This window comes from Amia ocellicauda, chromosome 13 (genome assembly GCF_036373705.1).
Source record: "Amia ocellicauda isolate fAmiCal2 chromosome 13, fAmiCal2.hap1, whole genome shotgun sequence".
NCBI classification, from domain to species: domain Eukaryota; kingdom Metazoa; phylum Chordata; class Actinopteri; order Amiiformes; family Amiidae; genus Amia; species Amia ocellicauda.
In genome coordinates this window covers 34,026,241-34,042,844 of record NC_089862.1, presented here as the reverse complement: position 1 = coordinate 34,042,844, position 16,604 = coordinate 34,026,241, and the positions used below count along the sequence as shown (strand labels likewise).

At 41.3% G+C, this 16,604-nt stretch overlaps 1 protein-coding gene across 1 annotated transcript in view; it reads right to left on the bottom strand.

The window, feature by feature from the left end:
* LOC136766847 (calcium uniporter protein, mitochondrial) overlaps nucleotides 1-13,273 on the bottom strand; it is a 40,359-nt gene extending 27,086 nt beyond the window's left edge. Inside the window, exon 1 of the mRNA XM_066720689.1 lies at nucleotides 13,005-13,273. Within this exon, the coding sequence (XP_066576786.1) occupies nucleotides 13,005-13,109 (105 nt within the window). The 5' untranslated portion in view covers nucleotides 13,110-13,273. The remainder of the gene's footprint in view (nucleotides 1-13,004) is intronic.
* Between the last annotated feature and the right edge of the window lie 3,331 nt (nucleotides 13,274-16,604).

The following is a 16,604-nucleotide window of genomic DNA, read 5'->3' as shown; positions in this document are numbered from 1 at the left end:
CTCCAGAGATTTTACTCATTCTTGCAAAGTTTTAATTACAACAACAACAACAACAACAGGAAACATATCAGATCGGCTAAATATAACAAATGAATGCAATGCAGATTCTGCCGAGTAAAACATCTGCAAAATGAGCTTTGTGCCAAGGGGACACGGGCATCACGCGAACCATATGCACAGAGAACATGCTGACTTCGAGGTCACAATAAAACTATGCATGTGGTGCCTCTCTCTTGTCTTGGAAGCCATAATGAGACTGTTGGTCTTTTAATCTTCTTTAAAAACATTTTCTCTCTTTTTTTTTTTAGGTTCGGGAGACCTTTGTCAAAGCCGTGTTTTCACTGGGAGTGCACCACCAGAGAGAAGAGAGACCTATCATTTAAATAATAATGAAAACAGGAAATTGTCTCTAACTATAACTAATTAGAAACATGAGCAGTTGTGCAGTATGAAGCTTCACTAAAGTTTATTAAGCTTACTGGCTTATTCATATAGAGAAATAAACAAAAACTTTTAGAGGTTTCACAAACTAAATGCATCACTTTAAACAAGATGGTAATTGAAATATGAAAGAACTTCAGGTTTTGATTTGAATACCAACTATAAATTAGCCTCCTATGGACTCCCTTCCATGGTTGCCCATTAATTTCTGCGTTTAATAAACCATCTCACGCCCGAGTAGATCTGCAGCTGCGCTCAACTTCAACACTTACAGTGACAGATATTTGGTTGTGTTTTGCTTCAGCAGCTTTTCAAAAAATACATTTCCGACCCAGCCCAGAGCAATAGAGAGAGATGTAGGATACCACTGTCTGTTCAGTCGCTATTCCACTTAATGGCGGAGTCAGCAGGTGGTTCCGGTGTAGTTTGGGTACAGTGGGTTGTAGGGGGTGGTAGCTGCTCAGCTGGACTGGTCAGCACCTTGGCTTCCTCCGATTTCTGTCTCGCCAGGGTCGTTGGGCTGTAGCAAGCACAGCCGTTTTATTTTCCCTCCATGATGTTTGCGATGCCTCAGCTGAAAACAGGCACTTTACTCCCCAGGCCCGTTTCACCATGCCTTTACCCCCTCCAAGGTAAAAAAGTTTACCGGTTAGTTCAAGCTCAAGTGACGGCATCCGGAAGGAGGTCTGTGAGGAGACTGGACACCTGAGGTCGTATCTTCAGTGCGGTCTCTGTTACTTCAATTAACAAAATCAACAGACATCAAGACTAAGAAGGACAGTGAACTACCAGGATGGGTCACCTGACACGTTTTGCTTTTGTTTTTTGTTTTTTTCTTGGCTTTTGAAAGCATCCAAAACTCAGATCAGGCCAGCATAAATAGGTACCCCAATCACTGCTCCCAATCACCTCTCTGTGCACAGGAATGCCGACTTGATGTAAAACCCACTTCACACCATGCATGGACTAAAAAACAGACATCACAGGATCTGTCCCTCTAGTTGAAAGTTGTCCAAGTGATATAAATATTAAAACTGATCCAGTGTTCCTGCAATAAGCAGCTAACCTACGGATATTTATCTCAGAAAAGCCAGGGGGGGATATAAACATAATAAAACACCCTTCATAAAATGCCTAATGTATGAAAGATCCCATCAGGCCTGTAAATATCTGCAGGTGTGAGTCAATATATTGTTACTCTCTCCTACTCTCACTGGACAGGAATCGCCTTCCTAATCTGTATGTAATGAAAGTCAACTAGTGTTGAGGACTTTCTATTCATCCAAGACTCTTTGTATAGAATGGAACTCCTCAATTCTCATCACGTTGGTAGCGTGAATGGCGGTAATAAAATAAAGGAGATAAATATAATGGACTTTTAATGAAGCAAAGGATAGACTTCATGAGCAGGACTACAGTAGGATCAATAATCTGCACTTGAAGTTTGTGATATGATTCTAGCATCTTGAGGAGCTTGTTAGTCATTATGATCTTAATTGGTTGTAATTAAAAAGGTCCGGTTTTACAAAATGAACAGAACTAAAGGACCAAGAATTCATTCAGAAAGATTCCACTGGCATAACCTTTGCCATAAAGTAAAGACCCCCGTAAAAATGTTTTTCCGTAAAAAACAATACGTATTCACATTAACAGCAAAATAAATCACAGTTAATTCAGACAAAGCCATGCATATGTACATGATGAAATACAGCAGAATACAATGAAAAAAATAAACATTTGCTTTATGTTCAAGTTTTCATGTAGAAAATGGTGCAATCAAATTATTTTTGGAGCGGAGAATCATTCACGTCTCCATCCAGTCTCCAGTAGCCAACTAAGCCGTAAACCATATCACAACTCTGATTTAAAAGCAGTGGAAAGTGTTTTCTGACAATAAATATAATGCGATAGGAGACAGGTTTGTACTCTGCAATTGGTAGGTAGGTCAGTTTTGATTTGGTCTGGCCCTCAGCGTGATCACATCTTCAGTAATAAGAGCTGCCGTTTCCCCACTCTCTCCAACACTCGTCTCTCTCTTTACCCATTCGGCAGTTGAGGACAAGAACAGAAGTACAAAACAAAGTGCTAGACACTGAAATAAGATTAATTCAATTTGATTCTGAAAGGAAACACATAACCTCCAATCTGAGCTTTGAAACCGACTGAGAGCTTAAAAGAACCACCGTCTGCAATGAAGGGAAGATGCGTCAACTCTTTGGAGAGGGGATTGGGGGTTCTGGTTTATGATCCACCGCAAACCAAATCACATTAAGTTCTAGGAAGTCTGGGCACCCGGGAGAGGAGTCTTCAACTTCAGAGTGATCTGATGGTAACGGCACACGGGGACACTCCTGCAATGGGCAAATTCCCCCCGGTTCTGGTCATTAACAAGAGTTGTCTGGCGTCCATCACAGCCCTCCCTGTGAATGTGTCCACTATGTCTATACATTACTGACACCCATCTAGTGGGAGACCACAGGAGTAAGGAAAGGACTGGGAGAACCAAGTCATGTACTTCTGCTATCAGCTAGCAGGCCGTGATGAAGGCAGCACACATTGGGTAACAAGTGGAATAAGGCCAATTGATTTGCCAATAATAAGGAAGCAATTATGGTGTTTTAGCACTTATACATTCACATGTAAACTGAATTACTGTAGGCAAACTAAAAGGTATGCTGTTGATTTATTCCAATACATTAATACTCTAGATTGCAGAACACATTTGAAATGGGCCGCACCCAATCCCACAGTCCGTTGAGTCCGACTACAACAGGGTTCAGCGAAGGACTTTTCTGTAGCAGAGAGGCACAGCAATTTATTTGTATTTCATAACTTATTGAATTAATTTATTCATCTTTTTTGTTTTAATTTTTAGCTCGTACAGTTAGTTGTGTGTGCTGTAGCATGCTGCCGTTTATCATTCCACTTTTGGTCGCTTCACGGTTTCCAGTTGGATAATATTACAATAATAAATCCATAAATAAATAACGGGATATCTTCAGGCTTGCAATCGTCCAACCTTTATATTTTTCAGAAGGCCAGAAATTATTGTTACAAGACTCTCCTGCTTTAAAAATCAGTTGCCCGTGTTGCTAGTCTGGTGGTGGATGGGGACTTTACCTATTCATATAATGATAAAAAATTGAAGATCTTAAAAAGTCATTTAAGTGCATCATTGCATTTGTTTATTTGTCTCTTTTGACTATACTGATTTGAGATCACAAAAACTACAACATATTGCAATATCTGAGACTTTTAAGGCATGAGTAATGGTATCTGTGAAAGTAAAATCAAAAGATGCAAACATAGCCCAAGTTCTAACACAATTAGATTTTGAGTTGCAAACCCCGCTCTGCAACAAGCAGGGTAACGCAGGCTGATGCAGAAGTCTGTCAGTTAGCTGTCAGACACAGACACATCTTGACCGGACAGCACTCCCGTTCAACAGCAGTCAGACTTCATGACGGACAGCTCTTTGAAATAATAGACTGGCTGTCTGAAACTCTTTCTTCCCTGGAGCATATTTTGCTGAACACACTAAACATGCAGAAGAAGCGTACGGTTTGTTTCTTGCATTAAAGAGAGAGTTCAGCACAATGACTTCTGAAACATTCGATCAACAAACGCTTCAGTACGTAACAGGGTTAACTGTGATAACAATAAACCATCATCTCATGTATGCATTTCCATTATTGATTGAACTTAGTCTCATTAGATGTCTTTTTTCTTTTAAAGATCCCTTATTACTTTCTTATACAGATAGGCAGGCATGGGTAAGCCTAAGAGATACAAAGCATAAATATCAACTATAATATCAAACATTGTGCATTAGAAAAGAGAACAGGATGTGTAAACTTTCTTACACTTCAGTATCCATCTGCTAGAAGAGTTATATCACCAGATAAACAACTGCAAAAGTAGGGTTAGCGGTCGGTGACTGTCGGCATTGTCGACAAAACATGAAGTGGTTAAAAACATTTGCATAACGTAAGGGACGGTCTCTAGTTGAAGTCAGTTACTGTGCAGATGGAAAATCTCATGACCGGCCTCGTGTTTCAACAGTCGTGATCGGGGTGAGGTTGTTGTGGCCGAAAGCAAACACACAAGCCCGAGTTATTAAGGCCATTCCCTCTGGGGAAGATATAAAGTTTTTACTGCCGACTGACAATAGACCAAAAAAACTAGCACAAACATATGCTTACTGGTAAACTGTCACTTTCTTGTGAGCGCATGATTTATTTACACATCTCACACTAAAGATTGTGTAATAAATTTGATCGATTTTACCACAGTCCCAAATTATATTTACGGGCTGTTCAAGGCACTTGTTTGCAATGTCAAAGCTGAAGTAATGATTTTTTTTTTTTTTTTTCGCACAAAAGACGACTTGCTGACATAGGCACCCCACCCCCTGCCTCCCGCTCATTATAAAAGAAAACATGATTCGTGATCATTTAGAAAGGCTGTTAGAAAATTAATCCCAACGTAAGTGTTTGTAAGCACTTGATAGAAGTGTAATATGGCGATGGAACCTAAGACACTATATTTTGATCATGGTTTTTCTCACTCCCACATGTTAAAGCCCCTTCTGATGCTTTCATATCATCGAGTTGATCCTCATCAGCGCCTAACCCACAATTAATGTGTGAAGAGCTTGGAAGTTAAAAGGGCAATGAGATGCACCCATTAGTGCCCAGATCTCAAATGGCATCGGTCTTCATTACCCTGCAGAGCGCAGCAGCGGCGATCACTCTTCCCGCGGAGGCTTTTCATTCGCTCTCATAACTCCAGGCACCTCATTACTGCCTCCGAGCGCTTCGATTTGTTTGCTTTGCAGGGTAATTGCCTCCTCGGAGCAGCAACAGGCTGCTCAGGCGACGACCAAACACGTGTGCATGACCCCCTTCCCCAATCTGGCAAGCTTGAGTCTGAGAAAGATTAATAGAATAATAATCATCGCAGTGTACTTTCAATAGAAGTGGATAATATCCTCGTTTCAATCATGTACTGCCTCGTGAGGCGCACACAGCAGGATTCATGGTCCTGTAGGGCTTAATTAGACTCTTCTGGAACCTGGTTTTCTGAGGCAAGACAGCTGGATTATTTGTTATTGTGTTTATGTATGTGTATGCATTTCCCCAAGAAACAACAACACCCAGACACCGATCAGATCAACCGAATTTCATTCAGCAGAGAAGCAAAAGGCTGTACCAGACTTCCTGCTTTCCGACAGGTTTTAAATCCTAGCACCCAAGTCTGGACAGTCACTCACTGAGAAGTTTTCCGTCTCAGCCAATGATAAATTCCTTGTGTTGTTCAAAACGTACTGTGTAGCATCTGCGCTTGTGTCTGCTCCTAGCTTTCATACCGAAAGACTCATCCACACAGTGCATGACGCATCAATTACCGTCTAGATAGTGGCACATCAGAGAGGACGAAAGTGGATATCTGTTGACAGGTTTGGACAGCGATTTCAGACTGCGCTGCAAAGGCAAGGAATAGAGATTGATTGTTTGTGGCACCGCAATGAGCTTTTATGCTTTGCTGGTGTTTTCTGGGGTTCTTTATTTGTTTTAATGTCTTTCTGCTGTAGACCTTAATTTACATGCACCACCTGCCCGACTCACCAAGTCTATTTTGCGGAGCAAGGAGATAAACTCAGGCTATTGAAGTGTAATGTGCCATTTCAGAAGCAGAATCTGCAACTCACTGTGAGTGGTATCTATTGAGGTATAGATATAGAACAAATATTTAATTGCTGAACTCAACGGAAAAAATAAAATGTGTTGAACAGAGTGGTTTAGTCTAAGTGCTTTTGATTGCTTAGTGTTCTTAGTCAAACGCCAGACAGATAAGACAATAACACAATACATCTCTGCAAAATCGATTGTAAACAGCGAGTCAGCCCATTCAAACCATGACGATAATCTTCTAAAAATAGTTATGAATGAAAGGGATGTGTAACTACATTGATTACAACAAAAATGATTGTCAAGCCTGCGAGAAAATAAGCATCTCTACTGAATGGTAACTAAACCTTCAGCTGACATCACTGAGATCATTTTAAAATGTCACAATTCTGTTGTAGTGGCGTTTAAAGAGTATGTTTTTCAAGTAGGAGACTCAACAACGGTATTAAGATATGGGAGTGAAGGGGTACAAGCAAACATGTCTCTCTTGTTCCACCAATATCTGGAAACAGGCTTTTGACCGAAACTTGCAATTTGTAAAAAGATTTCTTAAATATTTTATAAGCATTCTCCTTAAAATGTGATGGATTTCAGCACAAATCAGTCCAAGACCCAGAAGACCCTGATGGTCAGCTCTTTAGTATTCTAAACTGGGATTGTCAACCTCAGATACCAACACTTACATAAACACAGAGGGCCAACCACAGGTGATAAAAAATGTGACAAAGCTGGAATGGCCCGCAATGTTAAAGCCATTTGCAATCAGTTGTAACTCAAGCTTAATGGCTCTGCTCGGTTCCTTCACCTCTTGTCTGGGGGTTTAAACACCTCACTCTGCTTGTGCTCTGAATTTTAACAAGCCAGTGGTCAGTTTCCACTGGCAGAGATGAGGGACTCAAACGAACCACCCAGTGACTTCACAATCGCACTCCAGGAAGATTTACATTTTTTGGATGGCTAATAGGGAACAAGAAGAAAATGTTGGGGGTGAACACGGCTCAAGTAGGATTCTAGTTTTCTATTACAGTGTGAAAATATTTAGCTATTAAACACAGTTGCAATCCTGTAGCAATCATAATGATCACATGAACAGCAAATAAATGCTGAAAATAAGTCATTTGCTCAACGGATTACATATTTGACTATGATCAACACTCTGATATTTACTCTCACAAAACAGAAAATCACTACCTTGTTCAACATGAAAAGGAAAACAAATATGGTTTTATAGATAGTCTTTCAGATAAACTGTGCATTAAGGCAATGCTATCAGACTGCAATGAACTCAGTCTTAACTTCCACGTTCATGGCACTCCAGGGGAGTAAATCGGAAACACCGAGAGAGTGGGCGTCTCTGGCACAGGTCGACTTCCCCAATCAGAGATGCTGAAGGATGTCCTGTTTGTGCCCAGACTTACAGAAAGAGGTCCCCCTGCTGTCACACATTTGTCTCCTCAAAACCAAGGAGTGCAATCCTTCAGAAATACACCCACGGACAGCATCTGCTCAGTCAGGATTTCGGCAATTTCCATAGATCTACAGATACTGCCGCCAGAAAAGCAATAACCAAATGATACGTGCAGCTCTGCGACACAGGATACTGGGGAGGGAGAAACTTGGACGCATTTTAAATCTAGGCTCAATTTTTCTGTCCTTACTTCATTATTTCTTTGTTGGTTTATTGGTTTGTTTATATTCAATCTGTAAAGTGCTCTGTGGTTACTCTGCGAAGGGCGCTATAGTAAATAAAAATGGATTGATTGATTTGTTGATATTTTCTTCCATTACACACCAAAAAACAGGCTGCTCTGCCAATCAATCGTGGGCCACGAGGAGAGACAGCAGAGCGTCACTCGGGCTCGAGTGGAGCATTTCAATGACCAGAACGCCAGCTAAGCGGTAAATTTGGCTGATAAAGCTTGACTGGGGATCGGCTTGCAATATTTTACACTTTCATTCACTGGCTTTTCTTCAATAGTCTTCTTTGATCGGGATTTTGAAGGAAGAGAATAACCCGTGCCGGAGTTAAACACCCTCTGCTTCACACTGTTGCTTCAGTCTGCTTTCATACCTTTCTGAAAGGGAAGAGAGGGAGGCCAGGGCTAATTAAAGCAATCAGTAGATTAACCTCCGAGTTACCATTCCCCGCTTAAGCACCTGTCAGCCTGGTTCAAGACACAGAAACGAAGCCAGTTCAGAACTTACTAGACGCATTCAACATCAACGAAACCATGTTTCTCAGATGGATGTTTTGTCGCCTCGTCCGCAGCATTCCTCAATTCGTACCCCTTCTTTTCTCAGCGTAAGAAAAAGCATATTTATGTTTTTATAATAATAAACAAAGGTCACTAAATTATACAAACTCAAACCTTGCACCACACATTGTGAGTTTTGCCCCCCCCCCCCCAGGCACAGTCTGAAATATTCACACTCCAGTGGGGGCAGGCTGGACTCCTCTAGGACACACAGTTTATTAACAGAAGTCTGCCTGGCGGCGCTGGATGCAGTGGAGCTGAGATGAGCGATGGGGAGGCAGAGCAATCACCCAGCCCTGGACAGACAGACAGCCTCCAGGACCACAGTCTGGTGACAACCTGTTCTCGACGGGGGAAGAAAACCCGTGCCATTGATTCTTCATGCCTGATAAAGCAGAGATGTCTGACTATCAGACCCACGTTTGTGTTTTTAAACACACAGCTCTAACCACTACATTGGTAGTTAGCACACAACAACGCAAACAGATGCCGTACTGTACCAGGCGGGAACTGTTATCAGTCTCCCCAGTATCGATGTACTAGTCCAGTTGCTCTAGTGTGGTGAAGGACAGGAAGTGAAAGTATGCAAAATAGAGAGAACTTCAAATTATGATTGAAAGCAAACTGTTGCAGTTGCTTCACCCCCTGAACGGTTAGACAACACACACGTGATTATAGCCCCAAACACGTGATTTTCCTATGAATGAACCCAATCTGAAATATTCTGACCCTAATGCGATATTAGCATCAGGTTTTCATCATCCACATCATCCAACTAGTGTACATTACATTATTAGCCTTTCTCCCCTGTGCTGGCAGAGCTTAGCAAACCCCATCAACAAGGGATATCTGGAGTCCTTAAGATACCCGATATCTGTTGTTGTGTTGTTCTGCCATCACATGCGTCTGGGCTGACGACACTTCACTATAATTAGTAAGTAACTTATGAGCAAAACATCTTTCGTCAATAATACACTTTCCCTTTGCCATTAGGAGTAACAATATGGTATATAAATATCAATCACGTTTAACTGAGGAAATTGATAATGCGATTCAGGTATATGCAAAGTAATGCAGAGGCTTCTTGGAAAGAGAGAACTCATTCCATACATTATGTAATAACATAATTCAACTATATTCAAATTATATTACAGGGGAATGGTGGTATATTGGGAGAGTACTAGAAAGTTGACTGTGGAAAACACAATTTCGTGACAAGTCATTTTTTGTTACTATGAAAGACTATTCGAAGGATTGACACAATTCACAAGCATTTATTCATGAAAGCTCAGTTCCTTCATTATTCCTGAGAAGTTCATATAATTGATAAATAATTCTCAACTTTTTCATGAATAGCTAATAGGGTTAGAAACCTTCTATTCTAATTCTAGGCTTCAGTTACTTATTTCAAAGTCTGAATAATTAAATCAATTCCAACCGAGAAGGGAGTTAACCAAATGTGTTTTTAAAACCAGTTTCAGACAAAAAATAAATCCACAGCAATGAAACCTGAATGCATTCTGTCATTACATTTAAATTCAGATTACACACCTCAGTACACTGAATATGAGCAATCCAAACAGACATTACGAATAATAGATTTACAGGCAAGTGCAATTTAGCCTTTCATTTGTTTGTTGTATTATTATTGCCAATACACAGAAATATTGCCCTGGAACACATGCCACATAAATCAGACTTTGCAAAACCCAGCTGTGCTTACAAAGTGAGTCTAGTAGATCTACATCACTTTTACGTGAAAGAGGAAGTCCTTATAAGACTGAAAACAGGTGGCACTTTACACAAAGGCTTGTGTCCGTTTCAGAGTGTTCACGTGCCGGCGGCTATTAAAACTGCTCTGAAAGGGCGGGATGCAGATTGTAATTCCTGTTCCAAAGACCTACTTAACATAATATTAGCCGGATATAATTATACTATTCATACTGCTCAAGACAGCAGACCTGCAGAAATGCAAATATATAGCCTGTATATGGATACCAAAAGATGAAAACAATAGGACAACATAGAAGAAGGGAAGATGAAATCATAAACTTGCAAAATGATATGGAAAGGAGCAGCTGTATATCTGTATATATAAATGTATATATAAGTGGAAACATCTTGGGGAGCCTTAATCCAGTAGTGGATCAATATGAGCTGATGGTGATAGTGAAGATTGTTTGTGTATATAAATATATATATCTCTGTTTGCACCTTCCTCTGTAATAACATCTCCAAAATTACAAAGAAACATTTTGACACCATGCCCGTCTTATGGGAAGTCAGTGATCCAAACTACTTGGTTACAAGGATTGTGTCTTGCCATAAATAACACATTTTTATTTGACAATGGACAGGTCTATGTGGACAAAGGGTGGGACACCGGAGCAACTATTCATTAGAGATAATAATACAATGCGTGACGTTACATTTGCAGAGCAGGGCTGTAAATGCAAATACACAGACTGTGTCAACACCTCAGAAACACGAATCAAGCCGGTTGTCTGTTCTCCCTTGAGCTGGCATCAGTTTCAGCCACCGAAACCAGACAGCTTGATGCCAAGCCGGGCAAATTTACTTCAGAGAAAACTAAGATCCACTTCAGTCTGCTGCAGATGGAAAAAGAGCAGAACGTTTATTTCTACCTTTAACTGCAGGTCTGCACCATGATTTCAAGATATAGTTCATAAACACTGACTAGTGTGCTTAGAATATGAATGAGGAGTGTCCGTTTAACAGCGCTATTTGGAGGAAAAGTGTTTGACTGCTATGGTTGCATCTGTGAAAATATCTTGTTTCCTTTCCTTTCACACCAGGCCGCTGTGCATCTCAACCGAACCACCCTGCACAGAAGGATACGAGTCGACGTGTGAATATAACTTGACCTTGACTCGACCCACCTCCTCCAGTTAGACCGAAGTTTAAAAAAAAAAACTCCTGTGTCAAGATGATCTGGGGGAGAAGTGGATTTGGCCAGAAATCGGAGAAGCCTCCTTTATCTGTGCATCTCTGTTTACATGAGGGCTCAGATGTGAGACAAGGAAAGGCTTATTCCCCCCACATTAAAAAAAAAAAAAGCTGAGGGTGGGAACTGTTGTCCAAGTCATCCGAGGTGCCTGAGACACACTGGACTCTGGTACAGAAGTGTTTTATGAACAGGTATCAGACATGTATTCAATCCACACATACATGGAGAGATGTATGTGTGTGTAAGAGAGATTAATCTAGTTTTGTTAGCTCATTTCAGCTGCAGTTTCCAGGCCAGTTAAAAGCACCATCGTCCGCCACAAATCTCTTGTTGGGCAAGAAGTCGCTATTAGATGTTGAGCCTTATTTTCGTCACCCTTTCTTCTTCAGTGAACTCTATAGCAGGCGAATTGTGTGTTTCTTCATTCTCATCACAAAGCACAGCTGATGTCACAGATCACTGAATCATAGCCTTCCAGCACCAGCAACTGCTCGAGTAATTACCAGGGGAAAGCACAGCAGTCTATTTTTATTAACGCCGTCTATTGCCCATTGTGAAGAAATTAGAAGCACGGCAAGCGATTACGGAAGGAAAGAGGTTTTTCTTTATGGTTATGGGCAGGAAGAAGTGCACACTCCACATACATGTGCGCTGCGCAGCTCGCTTTGCAGTTTTCCCCAGATAGGGTGTGGGAAATGATCAGCTGGAGTCATCTGTACATGGGAAGCAAAACACAGACCCTACTGAAGCAGGTTTGTGGCCATGGCAAAGATCAGCAAATTCAGTCAGTTAGACAAGGCCTGGGCAAAATAAACACATAAATGCACTTTATAAAAAACGAATGACAAACTGATTAATAAGTATATCATCTGTATGTTGCCGTATGCAAATTCAAAATACAATGAAGATCCAAATTCATATTTGCATGGGTTTTGGAAGATAAACATTAGCACAAAGTACTAACAGTTATATTTCCCCAGTTATGTTCCTGAGCTGGACAACAATCAAGTGTATCTAGCAAATCTCCACAACACAAACATTTAGCAGTTTAATATCCTGGACAGTAGATGGAAAGTCACGACCAGCAAACAAGGAACAGCAACAGGTCTCCTCCAGAGTTTTGTAGCATTAGATTAGTGTGTGTGTGTGTATTGTTTATTTCCAGTAATAACGCATTGCAAACCTCCTACGTACATGTGCTAAATACAACTTTGCAAGTTTTGCACTGGTCTAGCGAATCCTAACAGTGCCACCACTACAATGCAGCTCAGCTAAACACAGCTTGTGGATACACAACCAGATCTGGCAAATATTCGAGTACAGATACAGATAACAAAATACACAATTTGCTTCGCCTGAACTGTGTGGTGCCCGATACACGAAGAACAAAACCCTTTTTACAAAGCATTTCCGTCCCCGGGGCAGGAAGCAGCGTTGGCAAGTTCACTGCCTCAGTCCAACTCAGGAGCGTGGACCCGGGCCAGAGGCGAGAGCGGAGTCAGACCGCCGCTTCATTCTGTAGCGCAATGGGGAAGCCGTGCAAGCCTGTATCTAGCCGTGTCGTAAAACCTCTTTTGAGTGCTTCTCTGAGGTAGCAACCGGCCTCCTCTCCAGTAACAATGTAACAACAGGCAATCTATGGTCTCTTACCTGGGGGAGGACCTGCACATGGGTCCTGGTGGGACTGACAGCAAGACAGGAGGACAGAGACCTCCGGAGAGCCGCCACTGTGGACACCCTTCCCAGCGAAACCATGGCTAAAGTTCAAATCAGTCCACTAGGAGAAGCAGTGTTTGCATAATGTCCCGCCGCCTGGCTGAGCTGTCTCTTGTTGAGCGCCGGCAGACGGAGACACGGACGCGTCCTGCCCTGAACCAGCCGAGCCGCAGACACGCAAGAGCGGAGAGGAGCCAGGAGGAGCCAGGCGCAGCCCCATTGGTGCAGGCGGGGCTGAGGGGGCGGGATGTGGGTCCGCACGGCCAATGGCAGCCCACACCGATCAAGGGGGAAAAAGTGAGCGCAACAAAGTTTCAGCGTCTGTCTGCGTGTGTAACAGTTGCGCTGCTTCTGCTTTGCATCCATAACGGATGTGTCGTCGAGGGGGTGGCATTGAAACTTGAGGTGGAAGAGAGCAGTTTAAACGTGGAGGAAAGACGTCTGTTTTATTCACTCGTGTCCAACTGTTGAATCAGCTGTTAAAATGTGGAGAGGTTGCACCCATGCACATGTGAACTACAGTAATGGATCAATCTCTCCTTTGGTTGCCAATAACTGTTTTATTAATCAAATAAACTAGGCAGTGTGGCACTAAAAGGATAGTAGTGAGTCATATTTCACAAAGTGGTTAGGTATTTAGCATTCATAAACTTGTATGCTTTAATAGCACAATTAAAATAAAAACAAGAGCATTCTGGGAATTCCACTCTCTCCAAGTGAGTTTAATACAAATTTACAGGCAGGGAGTAAACGTCTGTTTGTGCTTTTGGTCATTTGTGAGTGGAGCCGATCGACACAGCGAAGTAACAATATAATTTAAGGAGCTCCACGGTCAATTACAGCCAAAAAAACTATTAAACTGTTCAAGAAGCAAATGGTGTTTCAGAGAACAAGCACAGCTGGTGGTTCTTGTCTTAATCATAGCATTTATTGTGATTTATGTCTAAGCAGACACCCCGTGACACTTTACAAATGTGTATATAATCAGTAGAAAGTAGAATAAGCATACATCCTAGTACAATAAGTTGGCGAGGAAGGGACGGATGGTGCGTAGGTTGCTCAGCAGGGATCGTCAGGTGTGTGTCACAGTGGGCCGGGAGATGAGAGACAGAGCGGGGTTAAGGGTCACGCTGAGAGTTTAAGTGGAAGAAGATGAGGAGCGTATGTTAGTTTGCAGTGGAATTGAAATGGAGAGATCAGTAGAAGGTGAGGAAGAGGAGGGAGAGAAGAGGAGATCAGTGAGAGGGGATAAGGGGGTCAGAAGAGGGAGGCGATAGGAAGATCTGAGCATCATCTGCAGAGAAGAGAACCGATGGGATGGGATGATGAGAGCATGAAACAAATTGAATCTTTTAGACCTTTCATGAGAACACGTGTTATGAAGGTGCCTTTTTTGCCCTCGGTGCTTGTGCTGATTCTGAAATTAGAAAATAACCATTCCTGTCTAAAACCAGTCGCAGAAGATACATGCTTGAACATTTGCAACCAAACAAAGCTCCACAAAATGAAGTATACAATGAGACACAACAGGCTGCTCTACAATAGCTGCATGCCTGGGAGTGTGTTAATGTTCAGTTCAATCACCAGCCTGGATACCCTCTAGCACATTACACTGTAAACGTGGCCAAGAGACCGTTTATAACAACCCATTCATATTATCCTGTGATCAACATAAAAGTCAAACACCTTCACTGAGAGGCAGTTCTCATCGATCCATGCACAGTGCAGGAATGCTCCTAATTTGCTCTCTGATTCTATGCTTAATTACGTTTAATGAGACTCTGGTTAATAACAGTTGCCAATTATTTCATGGAAGTACTTTTCTGCTTCTGAATTTAGTGCTAATGACTGGCAATGAAGGTGCCACCAGGGGCTGTTTAGGAAAACTCTCAAAAGCTGTTGACACTGACCTGATCAGAGTCCGCCATTTCCTCATAAGTCCTTAATGTGGCCATTTTCTTCTTCTTTTTTAGCCCCAAGACTGATTCTCCCAAGTTTGTTCACGATCATGATTACACAGGAACTATGACGACACATCAACTCAACCAGTGATACTCGTGTAGCTGGATGTCACACAATGTCCATAGTTGAGTTGGTGCTCCATTCTGACTTGGGTAAGGATCATGCGTCAGTAGGAGTGTATGAAGAATCTGTGTTTTTTCTGTTCCATTCCATCATTTTAGAAACTTTAAAAACTCAATGAAATGTTTCCCTCGGGTCTCCCTTTCATCATTATCTACCATTTATGAAGTTAAAACCACAAAAGTCCTGCTCTAAAGACACACTGTAAGTTACCAGTGCTTTATTGCCAGGGTAAGTGCTATATGGCTATTCTTGGAGAGCTCCTGTTTCAATACGTCCAGTTCCTCACATTACTGTGCTCTTGAAAGAGACCCATGCAAATCAGATTACAGCAGTGTTCAGATGTAGCCATTAATGCAATGCTATTGTGCAATTTACTTGGACAATAAATATATGAATGCAATTGTCTCTTTGCAAGTTTGAAGCACTGATTAAAGGAGTTTTAACCACATAACATTATGCACAAATTTCAGCATCTCCTTATCACCATCCCTGCACATAGAAATACACACAGGGTGGCTGTCTCTTACAGCACATCCAGGACATTAACATTACTTTTATTCCTGCATCTATTCGGCAGTTAGAAAACATAAATAAATATTGTTTTGGAAGTGAGAGAAAAATCCATTCTTTTTATATTGGTATGAAATCAAAGGTTTGGTAAAGCCTGTAAAACAGACATCTAATGCTTTGATTCATACAAAAATCAAAAATAGTCAAAAATAAATACATAAATTCATTAATGTATAAATATAATAAAACGAGAATTTATATATCTAAAAACAGATCCAACAATTTGGCACACTTGAATACAAATTATAACATCAGAAATCATTTGCACAAATACAAACCTACTAAAATGTTATAATAAATAATGATGATTAAAATAGTTTTTTCCACGTACTACACTTTTGTCCCATTTTATCGGCAGGATGGAGTTTAATTTGAAGTTGCCAGTTCTGTCCCTAATCTTCATGGACATCTCCAGGGTTATCTCCCTGGAATAGGCAGGCCACAGCATTGACATTGCCGAGACCTTACTCATCTGTTCAGCGTGGCTTTGCTGTCTGTTTTCCAGTTTGTTTGGGGTAATGGGTGTTCAACTCGGGAAGTGATTATGAAATTCCTAAACCTTAGAAACACTTTTCCCTGCTGTGGGCTGATTGCCATCAATGCAGCACATGAAATTGCTATTAGACTGACATCTTGTCGTTATTTTGTGTCACAGTTTCTATCCCTTTCGATTTTGAACTCTTTTATAACTATTTTTGAGCCTTCCACATTCAGATTGTTGAGCTAAGACACTCTGAATATAATAAAGACAATTTAGAAAGCACTGTCTCGCTGTTCTAGTCTCCTTGATATCTCAATAGCTTTGTAAACATCTATATCTATAATTTATTTTCCTTGACCTTAGAGGACAGATTCCCTTTCAAATTGAAAGACAACCAT